Raw genomic sequence first — 27673 nt, forward strand, 5'->3', positions numbered from 1 at the left:
AAACCGGCTTTTCTTCTTAAAGCATGTTCAGACCTCGGCTCCGAGTCGCTGATGAACGTGGACCCTTCACCGATGAGACGGCATTGTAGTTGTCAAACACAACATCCCAGTTAATGCGATCCCACCAACGCTCCAGGTATTCGTCCTTGCCAGCAATACCGTAATCCATCATCCAGGCGTGTTCCCAGGTGTTGACACACAGAATGGGCTGGACATCAATCGCACCGGGAGCCATGTTCTTCTGGTTCTGAGCATGGGCACCCATTGATCCGGCGAATTGGTTGCCGAGAGGAGCATCGGGGGAGTGAGTGGCCATGTCAACGGGTTGCCGGCGGGCATAGGCGGCAGGGTAAGGGGAGCCAGCGTTGTAAGTGCAGAAAATCTGCATCAAGCCCTCGCGCTCAAGGTTCTTGGCGAGCCAGACGAAACCCGGGCCGAACATGGAGCTGGCGGTAGCAAGGAAATCGAGCTTCAGGGATTCGACGGATGAGCAGGTGTCAACAATGTCCTTGGCGAACTTTTCGGGGATCTGGGTAGAAGTGGGAGACTATTTAAAAGAAATAAGATGTTAATTTGGAAGCTCAACGAGCGGTATTTGGCGTGAATTGAGAGTTGACGGGGTCGGACTGACAAGGCAGTTGAAGAAGAAGTGGTTATTATGGGCCATGGAGGCGTAGTTGAAGACCGAGGCCATCTCCGGGCGCTTGGAGTACTTGACCAGCAACTCTCCAGGTTTTGCGTCTGCGTCAACGGTATCTGACAGAGGTATAAATATTAATATTGATTCTGTTCTGATTTATATTGCGCCGAAGTGAAGATATCCTAAGATATCCGCGGTGCTCGCTAACCTTGTGTCAACAGGTTCAGCTTATCCACGAGAAGAGTCTGATATTGTGTCCAGGAAAAGTCGAATGCCTCGGGTGACATGAATTCCGGCACACCGTTCTCCTTGTAAGTCGCATCGTGCTGCAATTGGGGGATGCGGTGCAGGCCACGGGTCTGGGATCGGAGGAGGGAGGTAGATGTCTAACATCAATGATAAGCCCAGCCCAATAATTCCACAATCAAACACTCTCAGAAAAGGAATCCTCACCTTTGAAGAGACCCCACGTAGGGCACTCGGCCGGACGAAACGACTAAACATGATTGAGGCTGGAGAAGTGCAGGTTGCGCCAGTCGGGCAAACCTCGAAATTTCCCCAAGACGCGCGGATGAGTCAGCAGGGGTTCCACTTTGGGAAGTATAGGAGCATGTGACCAATCATCGTTCTTCCTCTTCACTTCCACTTCTTCATTTTCTCTTTTATTTTGTTTTGTTTCTTCTGTAAGCGCCGACTTCATCTCGGCGAATTTTAGCCTGTGACACTTCTGATGCCTGAATGACTTCAGTATTCTGCAACATCAACTAACTTAGCGCCCGACCCATATTTCATTCCCACCGAGCCATGCCGCCCACTCTGAAACTGAAACTCCATTCGGCGCGTACCAGGAATAGATCATCTCTTTGTTCTATGTCTGGTGAATGACGGACATGAATGAACCGCCATGGCATTCGCACTCTTTGGATTGAGAGCTGAATTTAGCTCAAGTTTCAGCCTGCTATCAATGCCCTTGTTTTTGGCACTACTGACTTTCTTCTTCGTTAACTATCTTCTCTTTTGTCGTTCACGATACCTTTCTGCCAGCAATAGTACGAGAAATCGACCTGCGTCTGCTTCTCTGTCTCCATCAACTTGCTAAGCCGAACTTATTCACTCAATCTAATCTGCTTGAGTCTCTTCCTCTTTGAGATATCTGCTCGCAAGGATGGCGTGGTTGATGGAGGGCATAGTCCCCAGACGGCCATTTCTTCTACTTCTGACTCTGATGGCTACCATACAAACAATTTATGCACATGATGGTGTCGTAATATTCAGTCGGAGCTCTGATTCTTGCTCAGGTTCCTATAACCAATGTGGTAAAGGATTCCCGAACAACTTCTGGTGTCCCTCCTCATCTACATGCGTTGGTGTGAACAGCAATACGACAGCTATCTGCTGCCCATCCGGCCAAAACTGTGACTACATCTCTCCCATCGACTGCGATATTCAACAACAGAACGCCACCAGATATCCTAAGAGCACCGTCAAAACAACGCAGTTAGATGGGAAACTTAAGTCATGTGGTGATTCCTGCTGCCCACTGGGCTACTCTTGCGTATCGAACCAAGTATGTGTCGCAGACAAAGGCACTTCGACCGCTTCGCCATCAACCTCAACCGATACTTCCGGAGTTACATTCTCGACTGTCCCGTCTCCTTCAGCTGAGACATCTACTTGTGAATCTTTCCCCGCCAAAGCAATAGTGGCCGGCTTCTTCCCAGGAGCCATCTTCGGCGCTGTCCTAGCCCTGCTACTAGGAACATGTCTTCGACGACGAGCTCACAAAAGAAGCCAAACTCCGGAAAGCAAATTCGTTCCACACTGGTCCCATCGTACTTCCAGCGGTGCCGTAATGGGAATATCCAGTCCAATGGCATCAGAAGACTCCTCCTATCGTACGGATTTCCTTCTTAGACCATCAGCACGCTCTTCACTAGGCGCTCGATCCACCCGGTCAAGATTGAACCGAACAGGAAGTCGAGTTCGGAGTCTCTTCAATCCCAGTACGAGAGTAGACAAGGATGTCCCTCCTCTCCCTACCGTTCCAAATCCAGTTACTCCACCCCGACAACGTCAACCCAGCACGGAGAGTATCAAAGTATACTCGCCTCCTGGTGCATTTGCACAATCCAGGAAATTTCTCGGTCCAGAACCGTATCCGGGTCCTATGGGGCGACCAGATACTACTTTTTCGGATTTGATGAAGAATGTTGGATTTAGTGATGGGAAAGGAAATCCGTCGTACAAAGTGGGTGTGGATGAAAAATAATGCATTCATTTCATTTCATGTTTGGGTGGTTCGTTGTTGCGTAGTTTAGCTTAGCATAATCGGTGTATGATATCCATTCTTCAGAAAGATCTCTTCAATATGTCTCGAATAAACTCTATTCTTTACTTTAATTTTCTTTATTTTCGAAGGAAGACTGGCTTATACAGCATGTATTTTGATACGCATTAAGATCTAAATATATTGAATGCAAGACTCTAACTATGCAATCGCACGCCTGCGAGCCTTCCACGTCGCGACAATCCGCTTCATCTCTTTAATCAAACCAACAACCAGCGGTACTCCAATGGGTCCCAGCAAAGGCAGATAGACAGCGACCTTGTGCTCGTCTGGGAAATAGACCTGGCCAACCATAGTCTTCTCGAAGAAACTGCGCTCAGCTTCGTTCTCTGCGATTCGGGCACTGGCAAGAGCGGCATTGAAACGGCCCTCGCGAAGATCCGAGCAAGCGGCGGATAAATGGGAAAGAGTCGTTGAGACTGAAGATGCCACATTTGCTGGGATGGGAATGGATGGGAGTGACTCTGTCAGACGAGCAAGAGATCCCATAGTAGACGAAGCGGAGAGTAAAAGGCTTGCAGCGCGGATGCGAACAAGCGTCTGCAATCGGAGAGGTAGAGAAGCAGGGGTACTGGGAGTTCCAAGAAGGGTCAGGAGTTGGTGGGAGAAGGTCTTGAAAGCAGACTGCAACGATTCTTGTGAAAGTGAAGCAGGGTTTGCTTGATTCTTCTCAAGCGTAGGATTCAACAGGAACACACCACCCCATTGCGGAACGATCCAGCTCGAAGCACGGTTCTCTTTCACGATCATAGGCGACTGAGATGGATCGGGCACGTAGAGGATGAAATTGAGAGTCGGCCCACTACCGATACTAGGATTCAGCGGCCATTCAGCGGCATTAATGAATGCGCTGAGGTCTTCCTTTTTCAATGTCCAGGCGGATTCGGTCTCATCATAGACCGGGGCAGGAGTCATAGGAGAGAATTTGGCGTAAAGTTGGACCTGGGTATCAATCGTGAAGTTGCTGATGGGCGAGAAAGCGTGAAGCAGCGGAGCTAGATACTCTTGAATCGCAGCTTCAATATCCCATGACGAAGGTGCAGAGCCCGGCGTGAAGAGCGAAAAGGATAGGTGATAGGTTTCGGCATATTGCATAGATCGTCGGAGACGTCTGCTGATACTCTCTGTGAGCTCGGGGAAGTTGAGTCTAGACCGGATGTTTCGCCGGAGAGAATATGTGCAATAGTCGCTTTCTCTTCGCCGTAGATCCGTTGTAATTCTTGTGCGATAAAGGTCGATAGTGGTGGATTCGAGGTGGAAGGACTAGGGATTTGGCTCGGGGGGTAGAAGACATCCAGCTGGGTAGTGTGCGCCTGAAGCTCTGATCTTGGAGTGACTAGACCTTCTTCAGGTACCACACGGACTGTCAATGCTATATCTGCTGCGCCTGCATTTGCTGATGTGCTATCCAAGCCGTCAACCTTGTCATCCCCTGTGTGCGCGACTGTATCGTTGGTCAACTTGAGACGAAGATGATGAGCGGCGAACTCATTCAGGTCGTCAAGGGTATGCTGGGTAGTTCGCAGTAAATGCTGAGACTCGGTCAACTGTAATGAAGGTGCTGCGACGTGAATCTCAAGGGGATAAACTGGGCGACATGTCTAAGTGATGTCCAAAGAAGTCAGTATGCTATGACAGGCTTGGAGCTGTCTCCATGGAGTAAACCAATACCTTTCCATCAGCCCAGTCCACCATCTCCTGAATTGGAAGATGCGCTCGGTAGATAGAGGTAGTCTTCCACCATATTGGAAACCCAAGGAATATAATGACTGCCCAAAAGGAAGCAATGACTCGGAATCGCGTTTGAATGGATTCGGCGGATTCGGGGGGTGGGACGCGCTGTGTGGACTTGGAGCAATCGGAGGGGGAGGCTGAAGCCGGAGGAGACACGGAGTCTCCAGATTTGGCGGTCATGACGCGGTCATGCTTTATAGTCTGGACAACCCGAGGGAGTGAACTTGGAGACTCAAGTTCGGAGAGTTGAAGGTTGAGAGTTGAGTTGAGTTGGAGAAGTTCAAAGGCGGACAAGGCGGAGACGGAGGGAGTTTCCATCCAAACTTGAAGACTTCAAGACAATCAAGATATCAAACTAGTGGTTGGAGTGGCATATTGTTGGGGATTGCTGATAATTGAATAATCCTCGTCATTTCAAAACAGTATTGTTTATAGATTTGACTAGTTGGAATATCCATTGCTTGGTTGATCGTGGCAGAGGACTAGTATGCTACTCTACTGTACACAGGATGACTATTTATAGGACGACCATGTATAAGCTGAATTAAACTAATTATGGGAGGTGGGGGTATCTAAATATCCATAACGCCTGTCTCATGCAATATTGAGTCGAGAGACTATATGATAAGCTGGGCTAGTATTCCTTCTCAAAGATTTTCTGGATCGGTTTTGCAGCCTACAAGTTTAATAAGAGTTAGCAAGTTAATCAACAAGCAAGTCACTGGAGCACACTTACATCAATGAATCTTTCTAGATCTTTGTCAAGGTTAGCCAGGTCATCCTTTCGCTTTTTGTTCTCGGCGATCAAGGCCTGTTTGCGCTTGAGGAGCTCCTGGCGCGCCTGTTCAAGTTTCTCTCGCTCAGAATGTTCATGATTGATCCGGGCGATCATCAAGTCATGCTCATTGGTCTCCTGGTGTTCTGGGTATAAATGGAGGAATTCCTCGAGGGGTATAAGTGGTAATGAGAGATATGTGTGACTGGAAGTAGCGTAACTAATTAGCTTGGCTGTTCATCACCATGTGGCCCTCCCACTTTATCAGCTCTCCCATCAGCTTGCTTTCCCCTCTCCGCTGATTTTTTTTCCCGCCTTTTAGGGCAGACCAATCACTTACTCGTATGCCTCACATGCGGCAATCTCGCCTGTGAGATGTTTTTGCTCGTAGTACAAGTTCTGTAATTGTAGGTGGAGACGGTCGATCTCTTGACGGGCCTCAGCGGTGGCTTGCTTAGTGTCGCGCACCCGAAAGACAGCGTCCCGATTCTGACCACGCAGTTGGGCGAGAAGGGCAAAAAGGATTTTTTGTTGTTTCGAAACAGCCAGTGACAAATCGTGTAGACCAGCGGGGTCGGAGGGAGTAGTCTCAGGGTTCAGTTGGGTGATGAGTTGTTGACATTGAGCTAGAGTCTCGGCGCTGGTGGTGAGAACAGGGAGAAGGGAGGGATCGGTGACAATCTGGCTGATAGCCATTGTGTATATTCAGTTCAGTTCTGGATCAAATCTTCTGTGTATGTCGTGTATTGTGATTGGATTATCCGTATGGAAATTAAAAACTGTTGAAGATTAAATGAAGTCCATCCAAAGTTGAAGTGGCGAAAGAAAAGAAGTTCTCGGCGCATGTGAAATTCCGGCGGAGAATCTCCCGTTGGGAAGTTTCCTTGGCGGGTCCTTTCTTCCTTTTTGACTTCTTCTTCCCTTCAACTTTCTAGAAATGACTTGAGTCGGTCTCGATTTGCTATTGCTTTCTTTTTATTCTTGTTCAATCCTAGTCACTCCTTTTTCATAAATCGATTCCTTCTACTCTTTTCTCTCTCTCTCTCTCCATCTCTCCCTCTCTCACCCCCCTCCACTTTATCTCATCTCACCCCGGGTCCCCCGGGCCCACCTTTCTCAACACAAAATCCCGCACTACCGAACGAACTCCCCCCCATTTCCCCTCCAAATCTTGGCTCTTCCACTTCTGAATTTCTATCTTGTTTATTCAAGATGGCTTGTTCAGCCTCCTCAATGACTGTGGAATCATATCCCGAGGCGATTGCCTCTTCCACTGCCACTCCCTCAGAGGAGACTACTCTCCTTCGAGACCGACGTCGGAGACACTCTTATCATGCCCCAAGAAAGTTATCTTGCGACTATCAAGATGCCGACACCGTCTTCATTCGAGTGAGTATCGTCTTGGGCTATCTCATGGGGGGGTTATCCTTGAGGTCAAAAGAAAGGCAAATTTCCTAACCAATCTCAATTTGTAGGTGGAACTCTTCCTAGCCGAACTCGAACGCCGAATGCACTGGATCGAGCAATACCGCAAATCTCATATGGTTCAGATCGACTCTCAACTACGAAGTGGTTATGCCGCTCTCGAGGCCGTGCGAGATCAGTGCTCTGTCGCCTCGGGTGAGTTGATGGGCAGTGGCAAGAAGCGTGCCAAGATTCTGGTGGAGACTCTAGAGCACCGATATAATGATGCGTTGGCAACTAAGGAGACCCTCGAGCAAAAGGCACAGGCAAGCGTTCGTCTGATGGAGTCGTTTCTATCTGAACTTGAATCTCGTGCACATGCCGTACGGGATCGTGGCATCTACGGCACCTTGGACGATGGCTGGAAAGCCATGGACTCCAAACTGGTCCATGCCCGAGAGGTCGTGGACGAGGGAATGGAACGTGCTCGCCGAGCTCGACACGCCCTGAAGGAAAACATTGAGGAAGCTATCCGGCTGGCCCAGGAACAGCGCCTGATCACTTATTCCGACCTCCCGGATCCCTGGCGCGTCAACCCACACATCTTAAAAGGGTACCGTTTCACGACTTCGAAGGTTGAATGTGTCTCATCCATTTTTGCCTTTTCAAATGAAATGTTCAACATCTGGTCCCATGTCATTGGTTTGGTCATTGTTCTGGCCATCGCATTTTACTTTTACCCGCTTCATACCAATTTCCATCTGAGCACCAAGGCCGATATTATGATCGCTGCCGTCTTCTTCTTTGCTGCATGCAAGTGCTTGGTCTGCAGTACCGTCTGGCACACCATGAACAGCATTGCTTCCCAGTCTTTGATGGAACGATTTGCGTGTGTGGACTACACGGGTATTTCCCTGCTGGTGGCCGCGTCGATCGTGACTACCGAGTACACAGCTTTCTACTGCGAGCCCTACTCGCGCTGGACATATATTCTTCTCACCATGTCGATGGGTGTCGGCGGTATCATTCTCCCATGGCACCCAACGTTCAACCGTCACGACATGGCCTGGGCTCGTGTCGCCTTCTACGTCACCTTGGCCCTCACTGGATTTACACCTCTTGCCCAACTTTCATATACCCGTGGCTTAGAGTGGTGTGCTTACTTCTATGCCCCAGTTGTAAAAAGCCTCCTCGTCTACTTTGTCGGCGCCTTGGTCTATGCATCCAAAGTTCCCGAGCGCTGGAAGCCCGGTTTCTTTGACTACGTCGGCGGCAGTCACAACATCTGGCACCTGGCTGTGCTAGGTGGCATTCTTTTCCATTACTGCGCAATGCAGGACCTGTTCTCCAACGCTTTCCTGCGCGCCCAGGGCGAATGCCCTAATCTGACCTCTTAGATCAGTGGCTCAACACCACCAACCTTATATTTTGCATCGGCGTCCTCATTTGGCCGTGAAAACTTTCACGATAAACGAAGATGAAAATGAATAAATTCGGGCTCTTCATATAATATGGAGATCTGGCTTATGTCTGACTATCTATATGGGTGGTTTCTCGTTTGCTTATAGAAATCTTTTACATATCAAAAGTCGACAAGCCTTTTTATTGTCATTTTGCCGCATCGGTGGAGTTTTTGCTTGTTCATTGTTCATTGTCCATTGCCCGCACAAGTCGTTTTCATAGTCTTTCTTTTTCAAAGATTGATCCTCGCTCAGGGTCACCGGCGTGACTTCTTGAGGGGAGTGATCTTGCACATTATGTCTTTCATGTATCTAATTGTGTCGCATTTCTTGCGTTTCGGGCTTCAAATCTACATAGTATAGCTTGTATGGCTAACCTGGACAACATCATTGCCTGGGATATCTTTTCGCATGCATTCTACATATCTCACTCAAACTTGAGCCTACCATCGCGTAAGCCTAAATGTTTATTTTCCGCCAATTCTCAATGCTCTTGGGATATGCATCTCACAGAAACTAGCGTAGGGCACGAGTGGTTGTATGAAACCTATCTACTATCGCGATCCCAGGCGAACCGCTTGATATTATAGTTCAAGTTGTTGGAACAAGTGAAGCTTGACATTTAAATTCAACGGTTCAATGCAGCGAAAAAATGAATTTTTGTCTCTTCGAATTCTTTGGTTGAAGAGACAATGTCTAGGGAGGTGCCATTAGTTGGCTCCTAGTATCTTCCTGGCTTGCTCCAGTGGGAAAGGTATGCTATGATGCTCTAATATCGCTCATGAACAGAAGAAAATCAAACATAACGAGGCAGGCCATGGTTCGAGTCCAAAGTCGTGTCATAGGCATTGAGATTGGTATATGTACTGCGACTGTCGTAACGGGCATTGCTTTGGACTTGAGGTTGTCGTTGCGGAAAGAGATATCGTATGGAGCGAGTATGTAGCGGCAAAGGACGATATCTAAGTACCGTCTGACTCCAGTTTATCGCTCTTGGTTGATGGAATTGAGGAGGATTCAACAAATATCAGACGTGACCTTCAAGCTCCATTCTCCGCGGCCGGGGCTTCAACTTTCCGGAAATTACCCTGCAGCCAGCAGCGGTACATCTTCACCTTGGAAGCACGGTTGACAATCAGCCGACGATCAGCGCCAATATGCATGACCTCGAAAGCGCCCTTGGACTTGGCCTCAGAGTCCTCAGTCTTCTCGAGATCTACCTGAATCCCACCCTCCGGTGTCCACCGACTCCAGATCTGACTCAATTCCTCCGGATCAAAGAAGTAAACACGAGTTCCATCACCACGAACATAGAAGTTCTCCTGCAAGTAGCGGTTCTTCTTCATCCGCACCTGAGCCAAATCACCACGGCCATAATCACGGAACAAAATCACACCACCGGGTTTAAGCAGACGGTGAAGATTGCTAATAGCGTGAGTCCACTCCACAGGCGACAGAGCAGAGAAAATAAAAATGAGAACAATCACATCAACCGATCCCTCCGCCAAACCTGGCGGCAATGAATCCTTCTCCTCGGTGGGTTGAGCCGAAACATCCCAAACATCAGCAACCATATGCTTAGGATTATACTGTTCACTTTCTCGCATAACCTTAACAGCATACTTGGAATAATCACAAGCATGCAACATCAACTCCTCGTTCTCATTATTCCGAATCAAAGGGAAAGCAGTATTTCCCGCACCAGCACCAACTTCAAGAACAACCTTCTTCCCCGCATCCTTGCGAGTAACTTGTTCCAAGATAGGGAATTCCTGCTGCAACCACTTGCGATCCTTGAAAAAATTATCCGTATTATTCTTATAGAATAAATCCCACCATTTAGCAGGGTCCATATTGAATCGTCGTTGATCGAAATCAGATACCGGCGCCGCACGCTGCTTCTCATATTGACCTTCCGCAAAAGCCTTGAATTCGTCGTCTGGCTCAACGTGGTCCCAGGCGTTAAACTCAAAGACATCGTCGCCTTTTTCGAGATATCGTGATCCGAATTGGAAGGGATCGGTACGCTTCATGTTGTTTGAAGGGTCATGGGAGCGTTGTGGGGGTATCATGGGTGGTTGTACATTCTGAGTGATTTCTTCGACTGTCTGTTCAGATGCCATGTTGTTCAGTTGGTATGAAGATTCTAGCGCACAATAAATAAATAATTTCGCAGAAAGGGAATGTTGACAAAACGAGAGAATCGAAAATCGAGAAATCTAGAAAAATCCTTAAAAAAAAAAACTAAAGAAAAAAAGAAAAAATCTCGCGGGGTACCTGATTATGTCATCCTTATCTTATCTTAATTACTAATCACCACAGCGGAGTATCTTTACACCACACTCAATGGAACTTTGCGAATTACTCGTGATTACAGTTGTTATAATTGGTTCAAAGTCTCAAAGAAAACAATTTATTAAATTGCATATATGCATATAGCTGTTGTCGGCTAGTAAATGAGTATGTCCGGTAGCCATATATCCAAATCGCACCCTTTATTAAGTATCCTAGTATTCCATCATTTAGGTCATAATCTCAGAAAGAACTGTGTATCGTTGAATCGTATGCAGTGGGCCTTTGCTTATCGAAAGGCGAATAAACAAAAAAAAATAAGAAGATGCGATAAAGCATGGCAGGGTAAATATAGCCCTATAATATCCGAGTCCAGCTAGGATATTCCTGTCATCGACTTCCGGCGTCGAGGAAGGATAGAAGGAGTAGGCGTGGTGAGAGCACCAAAGGCTGATACAAATCACCTACTCTCCCAGGAGAGTCGCCTATGTCGACGGATAGACTGATCATCGGCTTCGGAAGGTGCTTCAGAATGAGACGGCCTGGTGCGAGGACCGTTGAGTCTAGCCATAGGCGGCGGGTTAATGGTTACCCCCATCGCCGATGAGGTGGAGAATAAAGAGACAGATCGGGTGCGAGTCATCTGTGCTGACTGACGCGGAGAATATGGAGGCGGGGGAGTCTCGCGAGTTGCAGTAGAGGTATTTCCATAACTGCTCGGATACGAGATGACTGAAGACGCATCGGACGAAACCTCCTCGTGGTAGAGGTGACGATTCTTCTCGTCCGGGTCGAATGGACCGGAATTGGATGATATAGAGGGGTCTCGAAGATGAGACTCTAAGGTTTTCTCATTCACGCTCATGGGACGAGGCGTATACTGTGGCAGTGGGACCACGGTGGCATAGCCCCCAATGTCCGAGTCAGCCGGCGGGGGACCGTGCCCATGCGGTGCTGAACGGACGAAGTCGCCCTCGCTGGAGAGGGTAAATCGGCCAGTTTGAACTCCATTGCGCGACACTGTATGGGGACCAGTCGTTTGCATTTCTGGATTTGAGGGACGTGGAGCCGCATCGTTGCGGAAAAAGCAGCCGCAAAGATTGGATAAGAATGACATGATAAAATAGTCTCTTTAGTCTTGCTCTGCTTTCTTTTCTTTATTATGGAATTGAGATCGGATGAAAGATAAAACGATTAGAAGACGAAAGAAGAGGGATAAATCACAATGGATATGTTGTCGAGCTAAAGCATACACTCGAGAGACTTGGTTGTGCCTCAATGAGCGCGGTAAAAGAGTCAAGATAATGAATATCGAGAAAATGAAAACTCCCACGTCACAAGTCCACCCTGTTGGGTGAAATACAGTGACAAAGACCAAGTTCAGAGAACAATTTGGGGAGGAGATGAATGGAGAAGAGAAGAAGCAGCGCGGAGGAAATCGAGAGGGGAAGAAGCCAACGAGGTGGAAGTGCAGCCGCAGGCATCCAAATTCCCCGGCTGACGGGAGATCACATGATGAGGCTTTGCATATCAAACACTTTTTTATATAGACTCGACATTGATTTGGATAGTATTTAATTGCTCAAGTGCTAGTATATGCTCTCTATTCCACTCTCTTGAGTAGCCAATTAGATAGACTGTGATACAACAATTGATCCTACACTGATGACCACTATGAATGATAGGTATAGATAGTTATGTATAGCAGGAACAAGCAAAGGTAACTCAATTCGAGTAATGATAAGCAAAGCTAAAGTGAACATTATTTCCCCAGCTTTTCGAAGGCCTCGAGAAATACACGTTGTCTTTTGCACATATCTCCGTCTTTTGCGACTCTTGAACCCTTCACTTTGAATATGAATATGTATCAAGCTTTCCTCTTAGCTGCCATTTCTTGCGTTCGAGATCCATGATGGGTCACGATGACGAAGTTTCAATCAAAACAAGTGTCGAATATTGCAAAGTTTTAGCCCACGATACATTGTGATGCTAAAACATTTCTTCCGTTGAGCTGCATCCACGTTGCTGGACATCACATCACCTCGCACGCGTCAATGCACATCTTCTCCTGCTACCCCAGAAAATTGAGGAACTGGAATAATTGGGGCTGTACAAATATAGTGTCCTTCCACGAGTCTCCAAGTTTCGTTTCGGATTTCCATGTCTGTGCTCGGTAACGCTGACAAAATTTGGGCAGCGTCGATCTTAGAAATAGTTGTAATTGCACTTGATTGATCTTCAAAGTATCTTTTGAGATCCCTAAGCAAAGAGGGGCCATCGGCCTCGCTTTCGAACCCTAAATAGAAATCAGGATGGTCTTGGCCATATCCCAGTTCTGCTGAGGGCTCTGTTGTTTCTTTAATGGTCAGCGTGTGTAACGCAGTAGAGGAAATCAAGGCCCAACTCACTGGTTGCAGAAGCCCTGGCAGTGCTTGATACATGGAGGCGAATGCACACAGGATAAAGACTTTATTTTCACGGTTGCATCTTGCCCATATCAGGCATCCTTTGCATGCCTGGTTACTGGCCGATTCCTCCAATTCCTCGGGAATAATGTGTGATAGTCGAAGGTCCTCCTCTCTTCCCATTACTCGACCATTGGCCCATACCATCACCACCTGCAGAGCCGCCTTTCTGCTGAGCCCTCCAAAAAGACTGTCCAGTTCTTTTTGCAGCCCATGTGGTCTAAAACATTCTCTTTCGACGCTTTCAGATCCAATACTACACCCCAACCCTAATGTCTAGCCCGGGGCGGTACTTCAGAAGAGGAAAGTTGGTGAAGTATATAGAAGTCCGTGATGAACCACCCATCTCCTGCTGGTTCGGAGTCCTTGTCCTTGTCAGCTATACCTAGTCAAGCCACAACCTGGTGGCGAGGTGAGAGATCTTGTAGTTGAATAGATATCATACTCTGATGATGATCTGATGTTTACATTCTACTTCGGCATCTACCAGGGTTGATCCATGAAGGCAAGAACGATGGAGCAGTTCATCTAAAAAACAATGACGTAATAGTAAATTGGTTTGAATTTGTATAGAATATAGTCGAAATTACTAGGATAAGACAATGGACAGTTGGAAACTATGCCGTCGCTGTAGCATGAGTACCTCCTTCGGTAGATACCTGAGTAGATCTCAAGCTACTATTATCAGAAGAATATTACACTGTTATTCATCGGAAGAAATCATAATATCACAAACTGATCAGGTCGAATTCTGGGTATCTAGCACAATAGAGGGTTCTCCAACATCTCCAACACATTACGCTCCTGTACATGCCTAAGAAGATATCCACAAGATTGCGCAGGGTATTCCAACATTCGCAACACAAGGGGATCCTGGCTATCCTCCAGCTTCATGCAAATAGCAGTACATTCAGATCGAATGCGAGTTTCAATCCACCACTCCTCTACAACGGACATTAGGGCAAGCCACCAGGCGAGAAGGATTAGAGCAGGTGGATCCTTTTGTAAGAGGCAGTCATAGTACTCCGTCTCTAACCGTCCCATCCAGTTATAATACTTGCGATGATTCTCCTTTGTGCTCTCTAATGTGAGGAGGTTAGTTAGCATTCGCAGCGGCCAAAGATATGGGTTATTTTCTACGGTGGCAGTCTCGTCAATACGACATAGATCGGCGAAACCCGGGTCTAGATCCACCCGACCAGGCCGGTCGTCTTCGTAATTAACCGTTTCATAGCGGGATTGCATGAAGAACGCCCACCACATGCTATCCGGCATCCATTGCTGGGTACGTTCGAGCAGGTAGCGTAATCCCCCCTTGCAGACGCAACCAGTTGAGGTCTTCCGGATTATTAGAGAAGACAAAAGAAGAGCGTGGACTAAACTCTTCCAGTCGGAAGCCGTGGATGGTGAGGAGGAGACAGGCGGAATATAGAGGGTCCATATTCTCCTTCGTTAATCCAGAAGATACCTCCTTTGTGTACTTTTGAATGGCCTTTTGCCAGTGATAAGACTCTGCCACGCGGTAGGAACTATTGTTTGGAAGGACGCCACAGAGATGGCTCGTAGCAACTCCGATTAGACCATGCATCAACAACGGCGACTGAGAAAGTTAGTCTGGAAGAAGACCTATCCTTTCCGGACACTGTCTTGCTCTCACCTCAAATGCTAGTCGGACTACTTTCTCCATCATCAGGCCAATTTGAGAATTTGCTTGGCCGTTTTCCATGGTGACTCGATGAAAATGATGCAAGGCCTCCAGCGCTCGCTCTGGCGGAGGTGAGGAGCTCGAAGACGGTGAGCTGGAGGACGAGGAAGGACTCGGCTGTAAAAGTTCATCCAGTTTCTCTGCTACAACTAGCAAGGACATGGAGGATGCTAAGGACTCTGTAGAGATCAGATCCGGCCGAGACTCTAAGAAACGGTGAACGATATGTTTGGTGGGTCTCGTCCGAACGGGTGCAGCCGAGTAATTACACTCGACGCCATGCTTTTGGCAGCGGAGACAGTGGGGCTTTGCTTCATCGCACTGAAAAATGAGATTTTAACATGTCGTCCCTTGAGCCCGGCAGATCGTCGCAGGGCAAGGGGTGTCGGGTACTGTACCTTGACTCGGCGTTGCTTGCAAGTTGCGCAACCGGCTCGGGACTTCCGGTGCGTCCGGCGGGAATGATAGACCCTTTCAACTGGGTCTTCACTTTTTCCAAGCGAAACGGTTGGTTGATTATTGTAGTTGGGTACCCGAAAGACGCTTCGCTGCCCTTGCATGGGGCCCGATGAGTCGAATTGCGAGTGGCGCATTTTTAAGATTCGATGAACGTGTCACTGAGATCTAGACCGGTGAAAGCCTAAATAAATGAGTATGTAGACGCGTTCAAATTGACCTGGACTCGGCAATGTTATGCAATGTAGTCGATCTGGGCATGAATATATGAATATCAGACGTCTTGAGCTAGTGTATCCGCTAGTGTGCCCGGTACGGGTTCGCCCTGTGACTCCCAGTGGTTCGTCTAAGTGGGGCCAAATGAGGATCAGCTGAAGTGATCAAAGCCACGATGAACCTCACTGTAGAATTCATTGGCCTCTTTGAAAGTGAAAAGATAATCGAACGAGAGAAAAAGAAAAGGGAAAAGAACCGCGGGGGATCTTCGTGTCCTCGAGTCACGGGGACGCTAGGCCCGAATGGGCAACTGTTCGTATTCGACCGAATTGGGAAGGGCAGCAGACACCAGAGAATAGGGTATAGAATATAGAATATAGAGTAAAGAGAAGTATGGAGAAGTATAGAGGACACCAGGGGAGGAGTGAAGAGTATGAAGAATATCTAGTCGTCATTCTCATGATTCATTTTCATAGTCATGCTTATGGTCATGCTTATTTTGACCCAATCTAACCCATCTTCGCATTGGAGAAGTCCATTTCTGCCCCGCCATAATTAGCAAATGCTATACTCAAACTGCATCGAGGTAACTCACCAGGATGTTCGGCCTGGAACTTCTTCAGCAAGTCGGCCTTGCGCTGTTCATCACTAGTCATGCCGCCTGATTCCTTCTGTCGCTGATCGTACATCATTTTCTCCACCATCGCGCGCGTCTCACCGTCCAAGTCGCCCAGGCTGGAATTCTCGGGCTGAATCTTCGTGACGTCGACCTTGGGGGCGGTAGTGACGACGTGTGGCCACCATTCAACTTTGTTGACCTTGTCGAGGTGCAGGTTGACTTCTTTGCCGGGTGGGGTGGGGGTTGTTTCGAGGGTCCAGGAAGATTCATCGACCAGGATGGGATGGGGGAAATCGCCCTGAAAAGAGTGAGTGAGGATGATACAAGTAGGTTAATATCGCAGAAGAGACACGGTAGTTACACACCTCAACGATTGGCTCTTGGCCCTTGATGGCAACCTTGATCTTGGTCTTCGTTAAAACCACGTCCATGTCGCGGCCCTTGATGTTGGCGGGGATCGGGGCCGACACGTCGACATCACGAATAGTTTGTGTCCATTTGTAAGGTAGTTGGGCCTGCTCGGCATCCTCACGGGCCTTGCGCTCTTTTTCCTCAAGTTCGCGCTGGGCGACATCTGCGGGGGAAGGATTCTGTTCGGCCATTGTGGATGGTTGAAGTTGGGAAGTTCGAGTTTCCGCGGGATCTCCACTACGTCAACAACACTACTCCATACATAACTAACTACATAGTAAACTATAACTAAACTACATTACAATATAAAGGTATAGCAACGAATTACTATAGCAATAATATTATTTTGAAGAAAACAAGTTTAGGATGAGAGCGATGAGTAATGATCTTACTCTGATTACTCGAGATAATATGATTTCTACTGTATCAACTGATCCACTGACAAGTGCGCAGGAGTATTTTTCTCTGTAGCCGCGCTATACGCCCATCTCCTTGCATGCCAACGTCCGATCCCTGACAGATCGTCTGCCACCTCCCAAACAAGGATATGCACCGTCGGTCATGATCAAACAATCTTGACTTGCATTGATTGTCCCGGCGAGAATCTCTCGGAGATCGTCCAACGGTAAAGAATGCTGTCATCTTTCATCGCAACACACACCGCTCCACTGAATGGCATGGCATGGCCATGGCCAGCTGAGGCACGGTCGATCCCTGCGCGGCTCGCTGCATTTCACGCGCCATTAGGCTTGACAGCGGATATCGGGAATGTCTGACGCATACCTCAGGGTGATCCGCAAGGAGATGATTCAAATACAAAGCCGAAAGTAGTCAAAAAGAAAAAGGAAAAAAAAAAGGTGGCGGTGCTCCAACCTGTTCCCCCCCTCAAGATGCATTGTGAACTCCTCTCTTCTAAAATCCAAAGCGAGTGACCCATCCCATCCGCTTCAACTTGTAATGTGAAATCAATCATAAGATAGTAGTATATTGACACGAAAGAGAATCTTGCAAAATGACCCAATGAAACCCCAAATGTAAGTGCTCCGAGGAAAAAAAAAAACTCCAGGGAATCGTCAACTCCAAAATCAACTCATAGTCCAGTCCAACTCTGGGCATTCATCATGTTGTATGGATTTATCGCGAGTTCTGGGCGGCTTTCTTTGCTTGCTCATCATCTAGATAGCAGTTAGCAAAATGTACGTATAATTAATTCAGAATACACAAATAGAACATACCTCTGATCTTTTGAATCTGCTTGGCTGTATTGTCCATCAACTGCTCCCATTGTCTTTGATATTCCTCGACAGTTGTGGGAGTGTTGCCTTTTTGCTCGGGTGTGACACCAGTTGTTGTTGTCTTGACGGAGTCCATTGTGATATTGTATAGTATGTTGTTCAAGTTGTTCAAGTTGTTCAAGTGTAGAGTAGTTGTAGAAATAGGAGTGTAAAGTGTAGAGGGTAGAGGGTAAAGTGAATGTCAAATCTAACTGCGGCTCGCAGCCCCTTTATATACTGGAATGATCAAAAGAAAAATCCAGAATTCTTCATTCAACCGAATAATCTGCATGCATTGGAATTATTATTATTATTATTTATTCTAACCGTTTATGATCAAATAAAAATTAAATGATTATTTTATTTAATATTTAAATATTTAAATCATATTGCTAAATTAAAATAATGAAATAATCAAATGTTCGCGCCGTCACGAGTTCGCCTTCACCGACTCTCCCAGCTGAAACTTCCACTTCTTCCACTTTCAACCACTTTCAATCATTTTCAATTACTTCAGTTTGCACTTTTCTTTTTACAGGATAGTACAACACTGTATGGAGTATCCCCCACTTCGATTGCCGTCACTTTATCCACTCTTCTTTCACCCCCTGGATTCATCTCCATTCGGCTCAGCCGTCCGCCTAACCTGCAGTTGGCATATCCAGTTTCCCCTATTGGCCTGCATCATTCCATGATGTCAAGTGCCTGTGCGTGATCTATTCCAAGTCAAACTGGACCCTCTTGTCACCCTAAGACATCCTCCCCTCTTAAAAAAGGGACTAATAGGATCATTCCCTGTGATTCTCCTGCGCAACCCGCGCCAATCGGGGGCTTTCAATGCCACATCCGCGCCAACCGATCTCCTATCCGGTCTGTTCTTAGGTTGACGCCTAAAGGGATGAAAGTGAAACCCACCCAAGCTTGAAGCTTTGTCAAAGAAAGAAAAAAAAAATAGACAAATCAAATAGAAGGGGAAAAAGGATGAGAGAGAGAGAGAGAGAGAGAGAGAGAGAGAGAAAGCGCAGAAAATCTCCCTCACCTAATTCAGTGGCGTCCAATCGCCCGAGCTGCTGGGTCAGGTTGTTAATCCCAGCTGATCCGCGCCCGATCTTTGCATTGCTGCATTTCTGCATCGTTGCTTTACATTCTTGTTCGTTGAACCGGCATGGTGAGAAAGGTGAAAAGGCTTGCAGGGTACCCTGCAGGTTCTTATTCGTCACCATCTTCTTCTCTCGGATAGACCGCCCGAACAAGATCTCATCTACCCTTTTCTCATCCTCCCCGCTGCTTTTTCCAATTGCACAACTGTACAGTATGATGGCCCCTGCAGGACTCTTACTGTACTCCAGTTACCTCAAACAGTCGGTTACGACGCCCCGAGACGTTCCATCTTTTTGACTTCCACGTGGAAAAGCACCAGTATTTGCCGAGTACGGAATACTGGACAGATGGATGCAGTATACTTCGTACTGGTGATATCAATGTTCTCCCGTACTCTCCACCCCCTGTGCTGTTTGTTCTTGACCGCATCACATCAACACTAATTCAATATCTTGTTTCTATCCTGGTTGTGTACCCAGGGCTCGGACTCGGGCTCAAAGCTCAGCCTAAGATAGAGAATCACACTCAACTCTTGGATTTGACTGGCCACGGTCGCTTGGGTACATTCAGATTCATGCAGACACCTACCCGACCGACTCTTTACTTCTCATCATCTGACCGGATTTTTGCCTTTGAAGGGGAAACCGACGATGTCGGCAGTTTAGCGGTGCGGGCTTGTCGGTGTGGTAGATGCTCACTGGCCCCCAAGCTCGCGTGCGTCGGAGTTTCAGCGCGTCATTCGCAAGTCTTCAATCTTCAAACCCATGCTACTGCCAATGCCACTGTCTCTGTCAGTGACTCTTCCTTTGCGTCTGATCCTCTGTGCGTCTGCTTTTTCGCCGGCAAAGTTAAGGTTTTTCTATCACGCTGGCATCGGTGATTTACATGCCGAAATGACATCTTGAGGCCAAAGCGACGGGCACTGACCTCAATATCTAACGTTACTACAGTATATTTCAGATACAGCTGCCCAGCCCACCACCAATTCGGATAGAATCCGGATAGAATGATTGAAGAAGAGAGAACCGCCAAGTCATAACTCACCGCGATTGGGCTTCAGCCAACGCGGATGGATGCCTGTTCCCGCCCTCTTGTCGCATTGGATCTCACCGATTTTATCAGCCCGCAGATTATGCCAATCTCGTGCCTAAACAAGAATGATTGACCAGCACGTCACCGCCCCAGCAGTGCATCCATACAGATTCGCCGAGGACAATCCGCTAAGGCAAAGGTACTTTGTCCCATGTAGGATGCACTCATCGAAGCAAGCTATGGAGACCAGCAACGAATGTTCCGCACAGGATTCGATCTATTAAGATCGCAACTGGGATCAACCGAGGGCACAAGGCGACAACTATCTCATTGGCTCTGAAAGAAAGTAGTACCGTAGTGTGGTTGAACAGCATCATCCCATGTGATCAGAATAAACAATATCTCTACAGTTTACATAGAAATGAATTCAGATGGGGAATCGCCACGTCAATCAACTGAATCAATGCATGGATGTATTCATACGACCTTCTGCCAGTTATTTTGACGGAGTATACACCTCTACAGTAGAGTACCGGGTACATCACTCCAATATAGACCTCATCACCTTGTACATACGTAAGTTCGGATGCAGTAAACACCAATTAACTCAACAAAAAGAATAACCGGACTTCTGCCGAGCAAAAGTCCCCGACGATCCGATGCGCGATCCATAACCCTGCACCATTAACCCTTTCCAGGATCAAGGCGTAGTCTACGTACTCCACAAAGACGCATCTCGGTATTCACCCGGGATCCACAACACAAAATCTCACGGATTGTACTCCGTACTCAGTACAGTTTTAATTAGAGTCTAATCAAGCAAGGTCCGAATCCTGGAAGGATGGGGAGGATATTGATACATCCCTCGACGGGGCGATGAACCACTTGGTTCTGTGTCCTGCGGGGTGAATCACACCAATCGGATTCATATCCCTAGGTTCTTGCACTATTGATTTGCGAGGGGATCCACTGCGGACGTGCATTCAATCTATCTTTGGTGGGTGAGGTTATACTTGTATTCTTGATTTAAGTCTATGTATCTATTCCGTGCCGTGTTTACTACTCTGTCAATTTGTATGGATCCCGGGATCCATCTGACTAAAGGACCTCCGTTAGTCAGATGGAGTATACTTGTAGTCGGGGAGCATGGATGGTACTGGTACCCTATTCAGAAAAGATGTATCTACTGTCACTAGTATTACTAGTGAGGTTAGCTACTAGTAAATAAGATGATTGAACTGCTGGATGCAGGCTTGATATAGATGACTGACTATACTATATGGAGTTAAGATAAATATAATCCCAGTAAATATGCACCCCATGCTTCACACCACTTTCATTCCGGGAACTGAATGAAAAATGAAGAGAAATGCAACATATAGAAGAAGAAAGGATAATATCACTTGAGCACATTTCCTTGCACCTTTCGACCGGGGTCTGCCTAGTACCTAGCCTTACGGCAAACGAGGATGGCGGCCACAGCTATATGAAAAGAAAAAGGAAAGAAAGAAAATACCGGGAATCACAGCGTAATGTCTGCGTTCATCACATATCGCCGATTGCCCCTTAGAGATGGAAGATGAACTACATACAACTAGGACAAAGGTGCCGTGCGGTGTCTGAGGCTGCAGTGCTGGACCGGATTGAAAGGATGGGTTGAGGCACCTGGAACAAAGAAGTCAAGGGTTACCAGACCCCATGTTACAATAGCTCGGAAACCACCAGGGTTTATTCCTGCCGATGCATTGACCGCGATTGCTTGGAATGATAAGCTGCATGGATATCGATTGTTGCCATGGAAGGTGGGAGAGTGGTCAGTAAAGGAGGGAAGTCAAAGAAACAAAAAATGGACGATAGAAGAGTAAAGGAAGAGTGAAAGAGTAACCAGAGAAAGAAAAGGTGCAGCCGTTGACGCCATCGTATGAAGATCGCTAAAGAAACCGAGAAATAGCACAAAGGTGGGAGAGCAAGAGATAAATGTGAATAGTCGCAGTAGAATTGAATTCAAGTCTACTCTGACTGGCAAGGTGGAGGCATGTCGTCCGGGTCAATGAACAATCCAGGCTCCATCTCCATCGTCATGTCGATCAGTCCGGATGGATATTCATGAGAAGCGGTGGGAATGGCCTCATCCAGTGAGCGATGTCTTGTCGGAATATCTATGGGGTCCTCAGAAACATGGACATAGTCGTGGTCATGGGCGTGATCATGGACATGGTCATTCTCAAGAGAACAAAAAAATTGACCAGCAAACTCGGCTACCTCATTGGCCAATTTTAGCTGGAGGATCTTCTCTAACTCCTGCATGTCCCTTTTCCATTTCCGTTCCTTGCGTGCTTTCTCATCCTCTTGATGTCGACAGGGACCGCCGGGATTGGTATTTTTCAAAACGCAGTTTGGACATTTGTAGTTATCTTGACAGTAAGGGCATTTGCAAGGCGGGTTTGCTTGGACGCAGTCCTGGCACACGAAAACCGCGCATTCTTTGCATTGACGAAGATAGCTCGGACAAGTCTGGCGACGGTCTCCTGCTGCACGAATGGTGGGGCAGAAGAAGGATTGACAACCCTGCCAGCGTGACCCCTCAAGAGTCGACTCGAATGAACTACTTAATGGGGATGAGCAGCCGGAATTGCTGGATGGTGGGGCGGAGAAAGATCGAGTGGGAGTTCGTGGAAAGGGAGGACGAGTCACTTCGTGATCGTTTGGGGTTTCAAAGCTTTGCTCCTCATCGACGAGTGCATCGCCAAGGACGTCGCCCGATGGACCATCGATGTAGCTGCTGTTTGTTGAGCCCACAAAATTTTGCGTCCGAATGGGGAGATCATGGCTAGTCGGCATATGTTGGCTCGCTTGGGCATCTGGTGAAGTAACGGCTGATCGGTTTTGGATGGTCAGCTTCTCATACCCAAGCTCCTTGTATCCACATATACGCAGTCGAAGCCCCCGCAGGTCGTGTTCAATGCAGAGAGGCTTTGAGCAGCTCTTGCAGTGCACCTTCCACTGAGGCGAATCGTAGCACTCCTGACAAAGGTTGCGAGGACATGGCGATGTTTTCCGTCCAGGGGGTCCTAGGAGCCACTTCATCATAGCAAGATGACCTGTCTCTAGCGTGTAGTCTGGTTTGCTGGGATCTCCATAGGCGTATTTGGGAAATGTCTTGCTCCATTCGCTGACCGTATACTCTAGGTCTTCCCAGCCCTGGTTTCGAGGTAATGGTACAGCCCGCACTTGATCTACATCACGGCTTGGTGTGCCAATACTAATGCCACCCCCTCCAGAAAAGTAGGGCTCAGCGCAGCACCAGTGGAATTTGAGCACTGGGTCTGGCGTCCGCGAATGAGCAGCGTGCAATGTATTTGCATCGAGTGGATTTGATACGGGATCTTCCATCGAACTGGGAGAGTGGACAGCACCAGGCGCCCACCATAAAGGATCTGACTGATTTGTGCTGTGATGTCCCAGGACAGTATTGTGCGAATGAGCACTAGCATGATGAGTATTGTTGGATGATAACCATAAAGCTTCTTGCCGGAGATACGGCCGCTCGTACGCACAGCTGGCACAGAGTGTCTTGCGACACCCCACGCAATGCATCAAAATGCTGCATTGCTCACACCTTTCTAAAATTTCATCGCCACAGTTATCGCACTTCACATCTTCGACAAATTGTCTATGGCTGCGGCGAAGATGAGCAGGTACCATCTTACCCTCGCCGGGCTCGGGACCGTCACCACTGCCTAATGCTTCGCCGAAACAGCCAGTGTCTTCACTTTCCCAGAGTCTTCCACTGCGAGCTTCAATGATTCCATCATCGCCACTCTTGTATGGTCCAATCCAGTTTTTACTCCGCCAGAGCCGATCAAATGCAACCCAGGCCTCTGTAGTGCCTTGTGGGTCCCGCATCGCGACATATCCACGCCTGCGAAAGCACCTGCCAGCCGGAGTTGTACACCAAGCTGTATCGGTCCAAATCCCCAACTTATGGCATAAGTTTACTAATTCGTGGGTAGGTTCGGCGTCGGAGTCTTTGCGGAAGATAGAAGATGCAAGATAAGGTCGCCGTCGATGGTGCCGTGACCGATATGCGTACAGACTTTTCAGGGCTAGTCGTTTCTTCCGTTGAAAAGGGTTGGAACTCGTCGCTTGCTCGATATCCTGTTGTAATCCCAGTAAATTAAGATAAGGGACAATATGATACTTTAACGAGACGTGTTTGCATCCGCGAATTGAAAGATGTTCCAGAGTTTCGCAGCGAGCGTGCATCACAGTTGATACAAGGATTTGGCCCGAGACAGCGGTATTATCCAGCTCTAGACTCCTAAGACATGTAGTGAAGGGAGCCAACACATTCATCAACAGCTGATCCAAGGCGTATGGCCGTGACTGTCGTTCCAGCTGGACTTGCGCCTCGCGATCTGACGTGCCTGGCAAAATAATCTGTGCTGGAGTCGAAGGGGCCGAAGGATATAGAAGCCGAAATGAGAGGGACTTCCATGCAGTTGGATAGGATCGAAAAAACGTGCGAAGGTAGTGGGAGGTCTGGTAGAGCTTGAAGATAGAGTCGGTCGGAAGTTGGAGGAGTAGTGATTCAAGAACGGGAGCATTAAAGGTGATACATCGCTCGAACAGCGATAGCACGCGATCAGGCCGAATCTCTGATAGATGCCGGGCGTTCTGTACCTCGTTGTTTATCTCAATAGCAGTCATAGGCGCCTGCCCGGCGTCGCAACCGTCGCAACCGTCGGGCATGATGCTTTAAAGGGTCGAGACCCACCGCGGCGCTAGAAGTCGCTCAAGTCGAAAGAAACGCGAAGTCGCGGACGATTTCAGCGTCAGCGAAGAGCATGATAAGAGTGATTGAGAATAGGGCGACAATCACATCTCAAGGCAGACTTCCATGTACGGTTATGACCCTAAAATACCGGACTGAGATAAAGTAACTAAGGGTTGTCGTCCCAAGGTATTAACCCCGGGGTCAAATTGTGGATTGGAGGCAATCGATAAGCGGTGGATCGATTGGATCGCAAAGGGGCAACCAGGGAGAACGAGGGGGAGGGTGGAGGGAAGAAGAGAGGGGGGAAAGAGAATGAGAGGAAGTAATAGATCCAAGAAGGATAAGGGGGGAGGGGAAGATTTCAGGTGGACGCAGAGAGAAAAAAAAGAAAAAGAGAAAAAGAAGTTGATTGAAGTTGAAGTTGAGAAGTCCGCCGGATGCGCCCGTGAAGTGTCATGTGATGCTATACATTTACGAGCAACTTTGGATTAAATTAGGGCATCACGACAAATCAGAAGAGAATAAGGAGAATGAGGAGTTAGAAAAACGAGGGAGGCCCTCGTAGAGTTGGAAAATGCGACAGGGGTCAGCTGTACTTTGGATTACAGAGAATTGTCGGTTAAAGAGAAGGTAAGCCAGGGCTTATGCTAGAAGTATAAAGTAGAATGGATGTAGACGATGTACCCCTATGTATACGAGCAGATGGAATACACTTAATTTGAGTGGATTTGACAAGATAAAAGAACTTTGTGATAATACAACCATGTCTTGATGTATTCAGTAATCGTTTAATGCTTCTCTCCATCACCTACGGTATATCCCCTCGCAATTCCAGAACGCCCTTCTTTCACCAAGGTGCTATCATCCTCTTCCTCATCTTCATCATATCGAATATCAAAATCACTTCCCAATCCCTTCCACGTCCGTTGGGACCGAAGGAATTCAGCACCCGGTGAAACGGCGCCGCCAATCATAGCTAGATCACCCTTGGCCCGCCGGGCTAATGCTCTAGCAGCGGATGGTCCGGTCGATCCATTGATCTGAGCAGAAGCGCGGGGTGCGGGATCTCGCATCGGTCGGGAATGCGAGACGTATCGTCCAGTACGCAAGTCAAACTCCGGTGGTGCACTCTCGGGTTCCGACATATCATCATCGTCCATGGTTGCACCATTCTCCAGCCCCTCCCCTTCAGTTGACTCCTGGGGCTTGTCGAGGATGGACTGGAAATCACTTTGCCAGGCCCCAGTCCATACTCGTTCGGTGTCATCCTTCAGAGCTAGTTCTAATTCGAATGGGGTGATGACCGGTTTCCAGAAATCCTTGCTGTCAACTAGGGAGCTCTCCCAGCAGCCAATGACCACCCAGCCACCAATCTCACTGAAGTTGGCCACTTTGGCTGCGTTCAGCTTGCCCACCACAAACATATAGCTTTTCTTACCCGCTGCCGCAATCTGCTCTTTCACATGATTCACAATATGCAGGTAATTCTTGACACTGAGAGTATTGATCAGGATGCCCCAAATGGGAACGGTCGTCAGACGCGTGGTGATTGCATAACGACGGCGCAAAGCGGCTGCGGTGGATGCCGGTAATGGCTTCACCTTTGCATTATTATCTCCCTGCGTCTCGGTGGGATAGATATGAATGGCTGCAACCCGCGACGCAAGCGTCATTAAGAGGGCAGTTGGTGGATCGGATATATGGAATAGCTGCCACTCCGATAGTGTCTCTGGTGTTTCACGTACAGAGTCAGGGACACTCCGGTTGGGAATAGCTGACGAGGGCTCATGAAGGATCTCTGTAGCAAACAAATTACTATACCCCTCCTTCACAAGACGCTCATACAGCGTTGGGACATGGTGGGAATAGGTGACATCGGCAGCCAAAATCAGTCTGGTTGTTAGATCAGGATAAGTGTCCTTGAACGCTTGAACCACGGAATCAATAGCGAGTGGCTTGCAGGTGAAGACGTAGATAACCGGCAATCTAGCCGTGGGTGAAAGACACGATCTTCCATAATGTACAACGACGTCTGCATCCACATGTTCTGCTGCGACTTCATCCACGCAACAAGTTCCATATGAAGTATCGGCCAGAATATACAGCCGTGGTGTCCATTCTTCGCCAGTGTTCCCATCCTCCACCGATATTTGAGACACGCCCTGAGTGATTTCTTCCTCTAGATTGGTTGCGCCACCATTTGTCTGGCCAGCAGAGGTGGTGCCATTTGCGACGGTTTCCTCTGAATTCAGTCCCCGACTAAGTAATTGGAATACCCGCGGGGCATCTGGAAGCATGTCATCGGGAAATTGCAGGGCAATGCGCTTGTACCGCGCCTGGCGGATTTCCTTCAGAGTTCGCTCGATATCATAGGTAATGGAGAGTTCGTCATCGGACAGCCGCTTCGTGGGATCGACCGGGGCAATAGGCTGGGCTTCTTCGAAAATCCGATCATCGGGAGTTGACAGCACTGGAGCTGCCTCCATTTCAGACCCCATTTCTAAATAGTGCGAGGGTGAGCAGCGGGAAAGGAATGGTGGATGAATGTGAGGAAGAATTTAAAGTGGGATGGGAAATTTTTTGGAGAAAAAAAAAGCAGCCCACTTTGATTTTCCCCGCGGATGACAAGCAGCCCGCCGCGATTGGCAGAACGCAGAGTATACTCTTACACTCACCACATAAGAGTATGTAGACTAGGGATAGATATTGATTATATTCAATGCATTACGTGGATACATAACGATATTTAATTTGCTATTAATTTCGGTCCACTAAGAAAGAAGCTCATTATTCAATGAGAGAAAGCCAATTCCCGCGCCCACGGTGAGGTGTTGTTCAATTAGGGCACAAAGTGTCATTTGCATCAACTTGGAAGTACTGATCAATACCGAACTAGGTCTGACTGTCCTCAAGGACCAATCATTCATTTCTTAATAATACAGCATTGGATTTGGCTGAACCTGTC

The 27673-nt window shown here is 47.8% G+C and overlaps 12 protein-coding genes across 12 annotated transcripts; 2 read left to right on the plus strand and 10 right to left on the minus strand.

The window, feature by feature from the left end:
• Positions 1–16: 16 nt before the first annotated feature.
• sod4 (mitochondrial 37S ribosomal protein mS42) lies at positions 17–1144 on the minus strand (the record flags this gene model as incomplete). The annotated part of the gene is made up of 4 exons (XM_056647428.1): positions 17–547; positions 632–756; positions 849–1026; positions 1094–1144. 4 exons carry the CDS (start codon positions 1142–1144, stop codon positions 17–19), a joined length of 885 nt encoding a protein of 294 aa, XP_056497193.1.
• A 661-nt stretch (positions 1145–1805) lies between these two features.
• Positions 1806–2909, plus strand: N7469_008511 (uncharacterized protein; the record flags this gene model as incomplete). Its single annotated transcript, XM_056647429.1, has 1 exon — positions 1806–2909. The coding sequence occupies one exon, from the start codon at positions 1806–1808 to the stop codon at positions 2907–2909; it is 1104 nt and encodes a 367-aa protein (XP_056497194.1).
• Positions 2910–3128: 219 nt separating this feature from the next.
• PIG-S (GPI-anchored transamidase GPI17) lies at positions 3129–5039 on the minus strand (the record flags this gene model as incomplete). The annotated part of the gene is made up of 3 exons (XM_056647430.1): positions 3129–3982; positions 4141–4588; positions 4659–5039. The coding sequence occupies 3 exons, from the start codon at positions 5037–5039 to the stop codon at positions 3129–3131; spliced, it is 1683 nt and encodes a 560-aa protein (XP_056497195.1).
• A 316-nt stretch (positions 5040–5355) lies between these two features.
• Positions 5356–6192, minus strand: N7469_008513 (uncharacterized protein; the record flags this gene model as incomplete). Its single annotated transcript, XM_056647431.1, has 3 exons — positions 5356–5397; positions 5458–5701; positions 5837–6192. The coding sequence occupies 3 exons, from the start codon at positions 6190–6192 to the stop codon at positions 5356–5358; spliced, it is 642 nt and encodes a 213-aa protein (XP_056497196.1).
• Positions 6193–6708: 516 nt separating this feature from the next.
• Positions 6709–8297, plus strand: N7469_008514 (hemolysin III family protein; the record flags this gene model as incomplete). The annotated part of the gene is made up of 2 exons (XM_056647432.1): positions 6709–6885; positions 6972–8297. The coding sequence occupies 2 exons, from the start codon at positions 6709–6711 to the stop codon at positions 8295–8297; spliced, it is 1503 nt and encodes a 500-aa protein (XP_056497197.1).
• Positions 8298–9400: 1103 nt separating this feature from the next.
• Positions 9401–10483, minus strand: N7469_008515 (tRNA(Thr) (cytosine(32)-N(3))-methyltransferase; the record flags this gene model as incomplete). Its single annotated transcript, XM_056647433.1, has 1 exon — positions 9401–10483. One exon carries the CDS (start codon positions 10481–10483, stop codon positions 9401–9403), a length of 1083 nt encoding a protein of 360 aa, XP_056497198.1.
• A 629-nt stretch (positions 10484–11112) lies between these two features.
• N7469_008516 (uncharacterized protein) lies at positions 11113–11769 on the minus strand (the record flags this gene model as incomplete). Its single annotated transcript, XM_056647434.1, has 1 exon — positions 11113–11769. The coding sequence occupies one exon, from the start codon at positions 11767–11769 to the stop codon at positions 11113–11115; it is 657 nt and encodes a 218-aa protein (XP_056497199.1).
• Positions 11770–13876: 2107 nt separating this feature from the next.
• Positions 13877–14380, minus strand: N7469_008517 (uncharacterized protein; the record flags this gene model as incomplete). Its single annotated transcript, XM_056647435.1, has 1 exon — positions 13877–14380. One exon carries the CDS (start codon positions 14378–14380, stop codon positions 13877–13879), a length of 504 nt encoding a protein of 167 aa, XP_056497200.1.
• Position 14381: 1 nt separating this feature from the next.
• Positions 14382–15415, minus strand: N7469_008518 (Zn(II)2Cys6 transcription factor domain-containing protein; the record flags this gene model as incomplete). The annotated part of the gene is made up of 3 exons (XM_056647436.1): positions 14382–14717; positions 14775–15143; positions 15164–15415. The coding sequence occupies 3 exons, from the start codon at positions 15413–15415 to the stop codon at positions 14382–14384; spliced, it is 957 nt and encodes a 318-aa protein (XP_056497201.1).
• Positions 15416–16003: 588 nt separating this feature from the next.
• Positions 16004–16715, minus strand: N7469_008519 (NudC domain-containing protein; the record flags this gene model as incomplete). Its single annotated transcript, XM_056647437.1, has 3 exons — positions 16004–16035; positions 16090–16411; positions 16479–16715. 3 exons carry the CDS (start codon positions 16713–16715, stop codon positions 16004–16006), a joined length of 591 nt encoding a protein of 196 aa, XP_056497202.1.
• A 5226-nt stretch (positions 16716–21941) lies between these two features.
• Positions 21942–24683, minus strand: N7469_008520 (uncharacterized protein; the record flags this gene model as incomplete). Its single annotated transcript, XM_056647438.1, has 1 exon — positions 21942–24683. The coding sequence occupies one exon, from the start codon at positions 24681–24683 to the stop codon at positions 21942–21944; it is 2742 nt and encodes a 913-aa protein (XP_056497203.1).
• An 813-nt stretch (positions 24684–25496) lies between these two features.
• On the minus strand, positions 25497–27206 carry N7469_008521 (2-(3-amino-3-carboxypropyl)histidine synthase subunit 1/2; the record flags this gene model as incomplete). The annotated part of the gene is made up of 1 exon (XM_056647439.1): positions 25497–27206. One exon carries the CDS (start codon positions 27204–27206, stop codon positions 25497–25499), a length of 1710 nt encoding a protein of 569 aa, XP_056497204.1.
• Positions 27207–27673: the final 467 nt, after the last annotated feature.

Source organism: Penicillium citrinum, assembly GCF_028827155.1.
Source record: "Penicillium citrinum strain IBT 23319 chromosome Unknown utg000008l:1.0-2707905.0:1.0-2709502.0, whole genome shotgun sequence".
NCBI lineage: Eukaryota > Fungi > Ascomycota > Eurotiomycetes > Eurotiales > Aspergillaceae > Penicillium > Penicillium citrinum.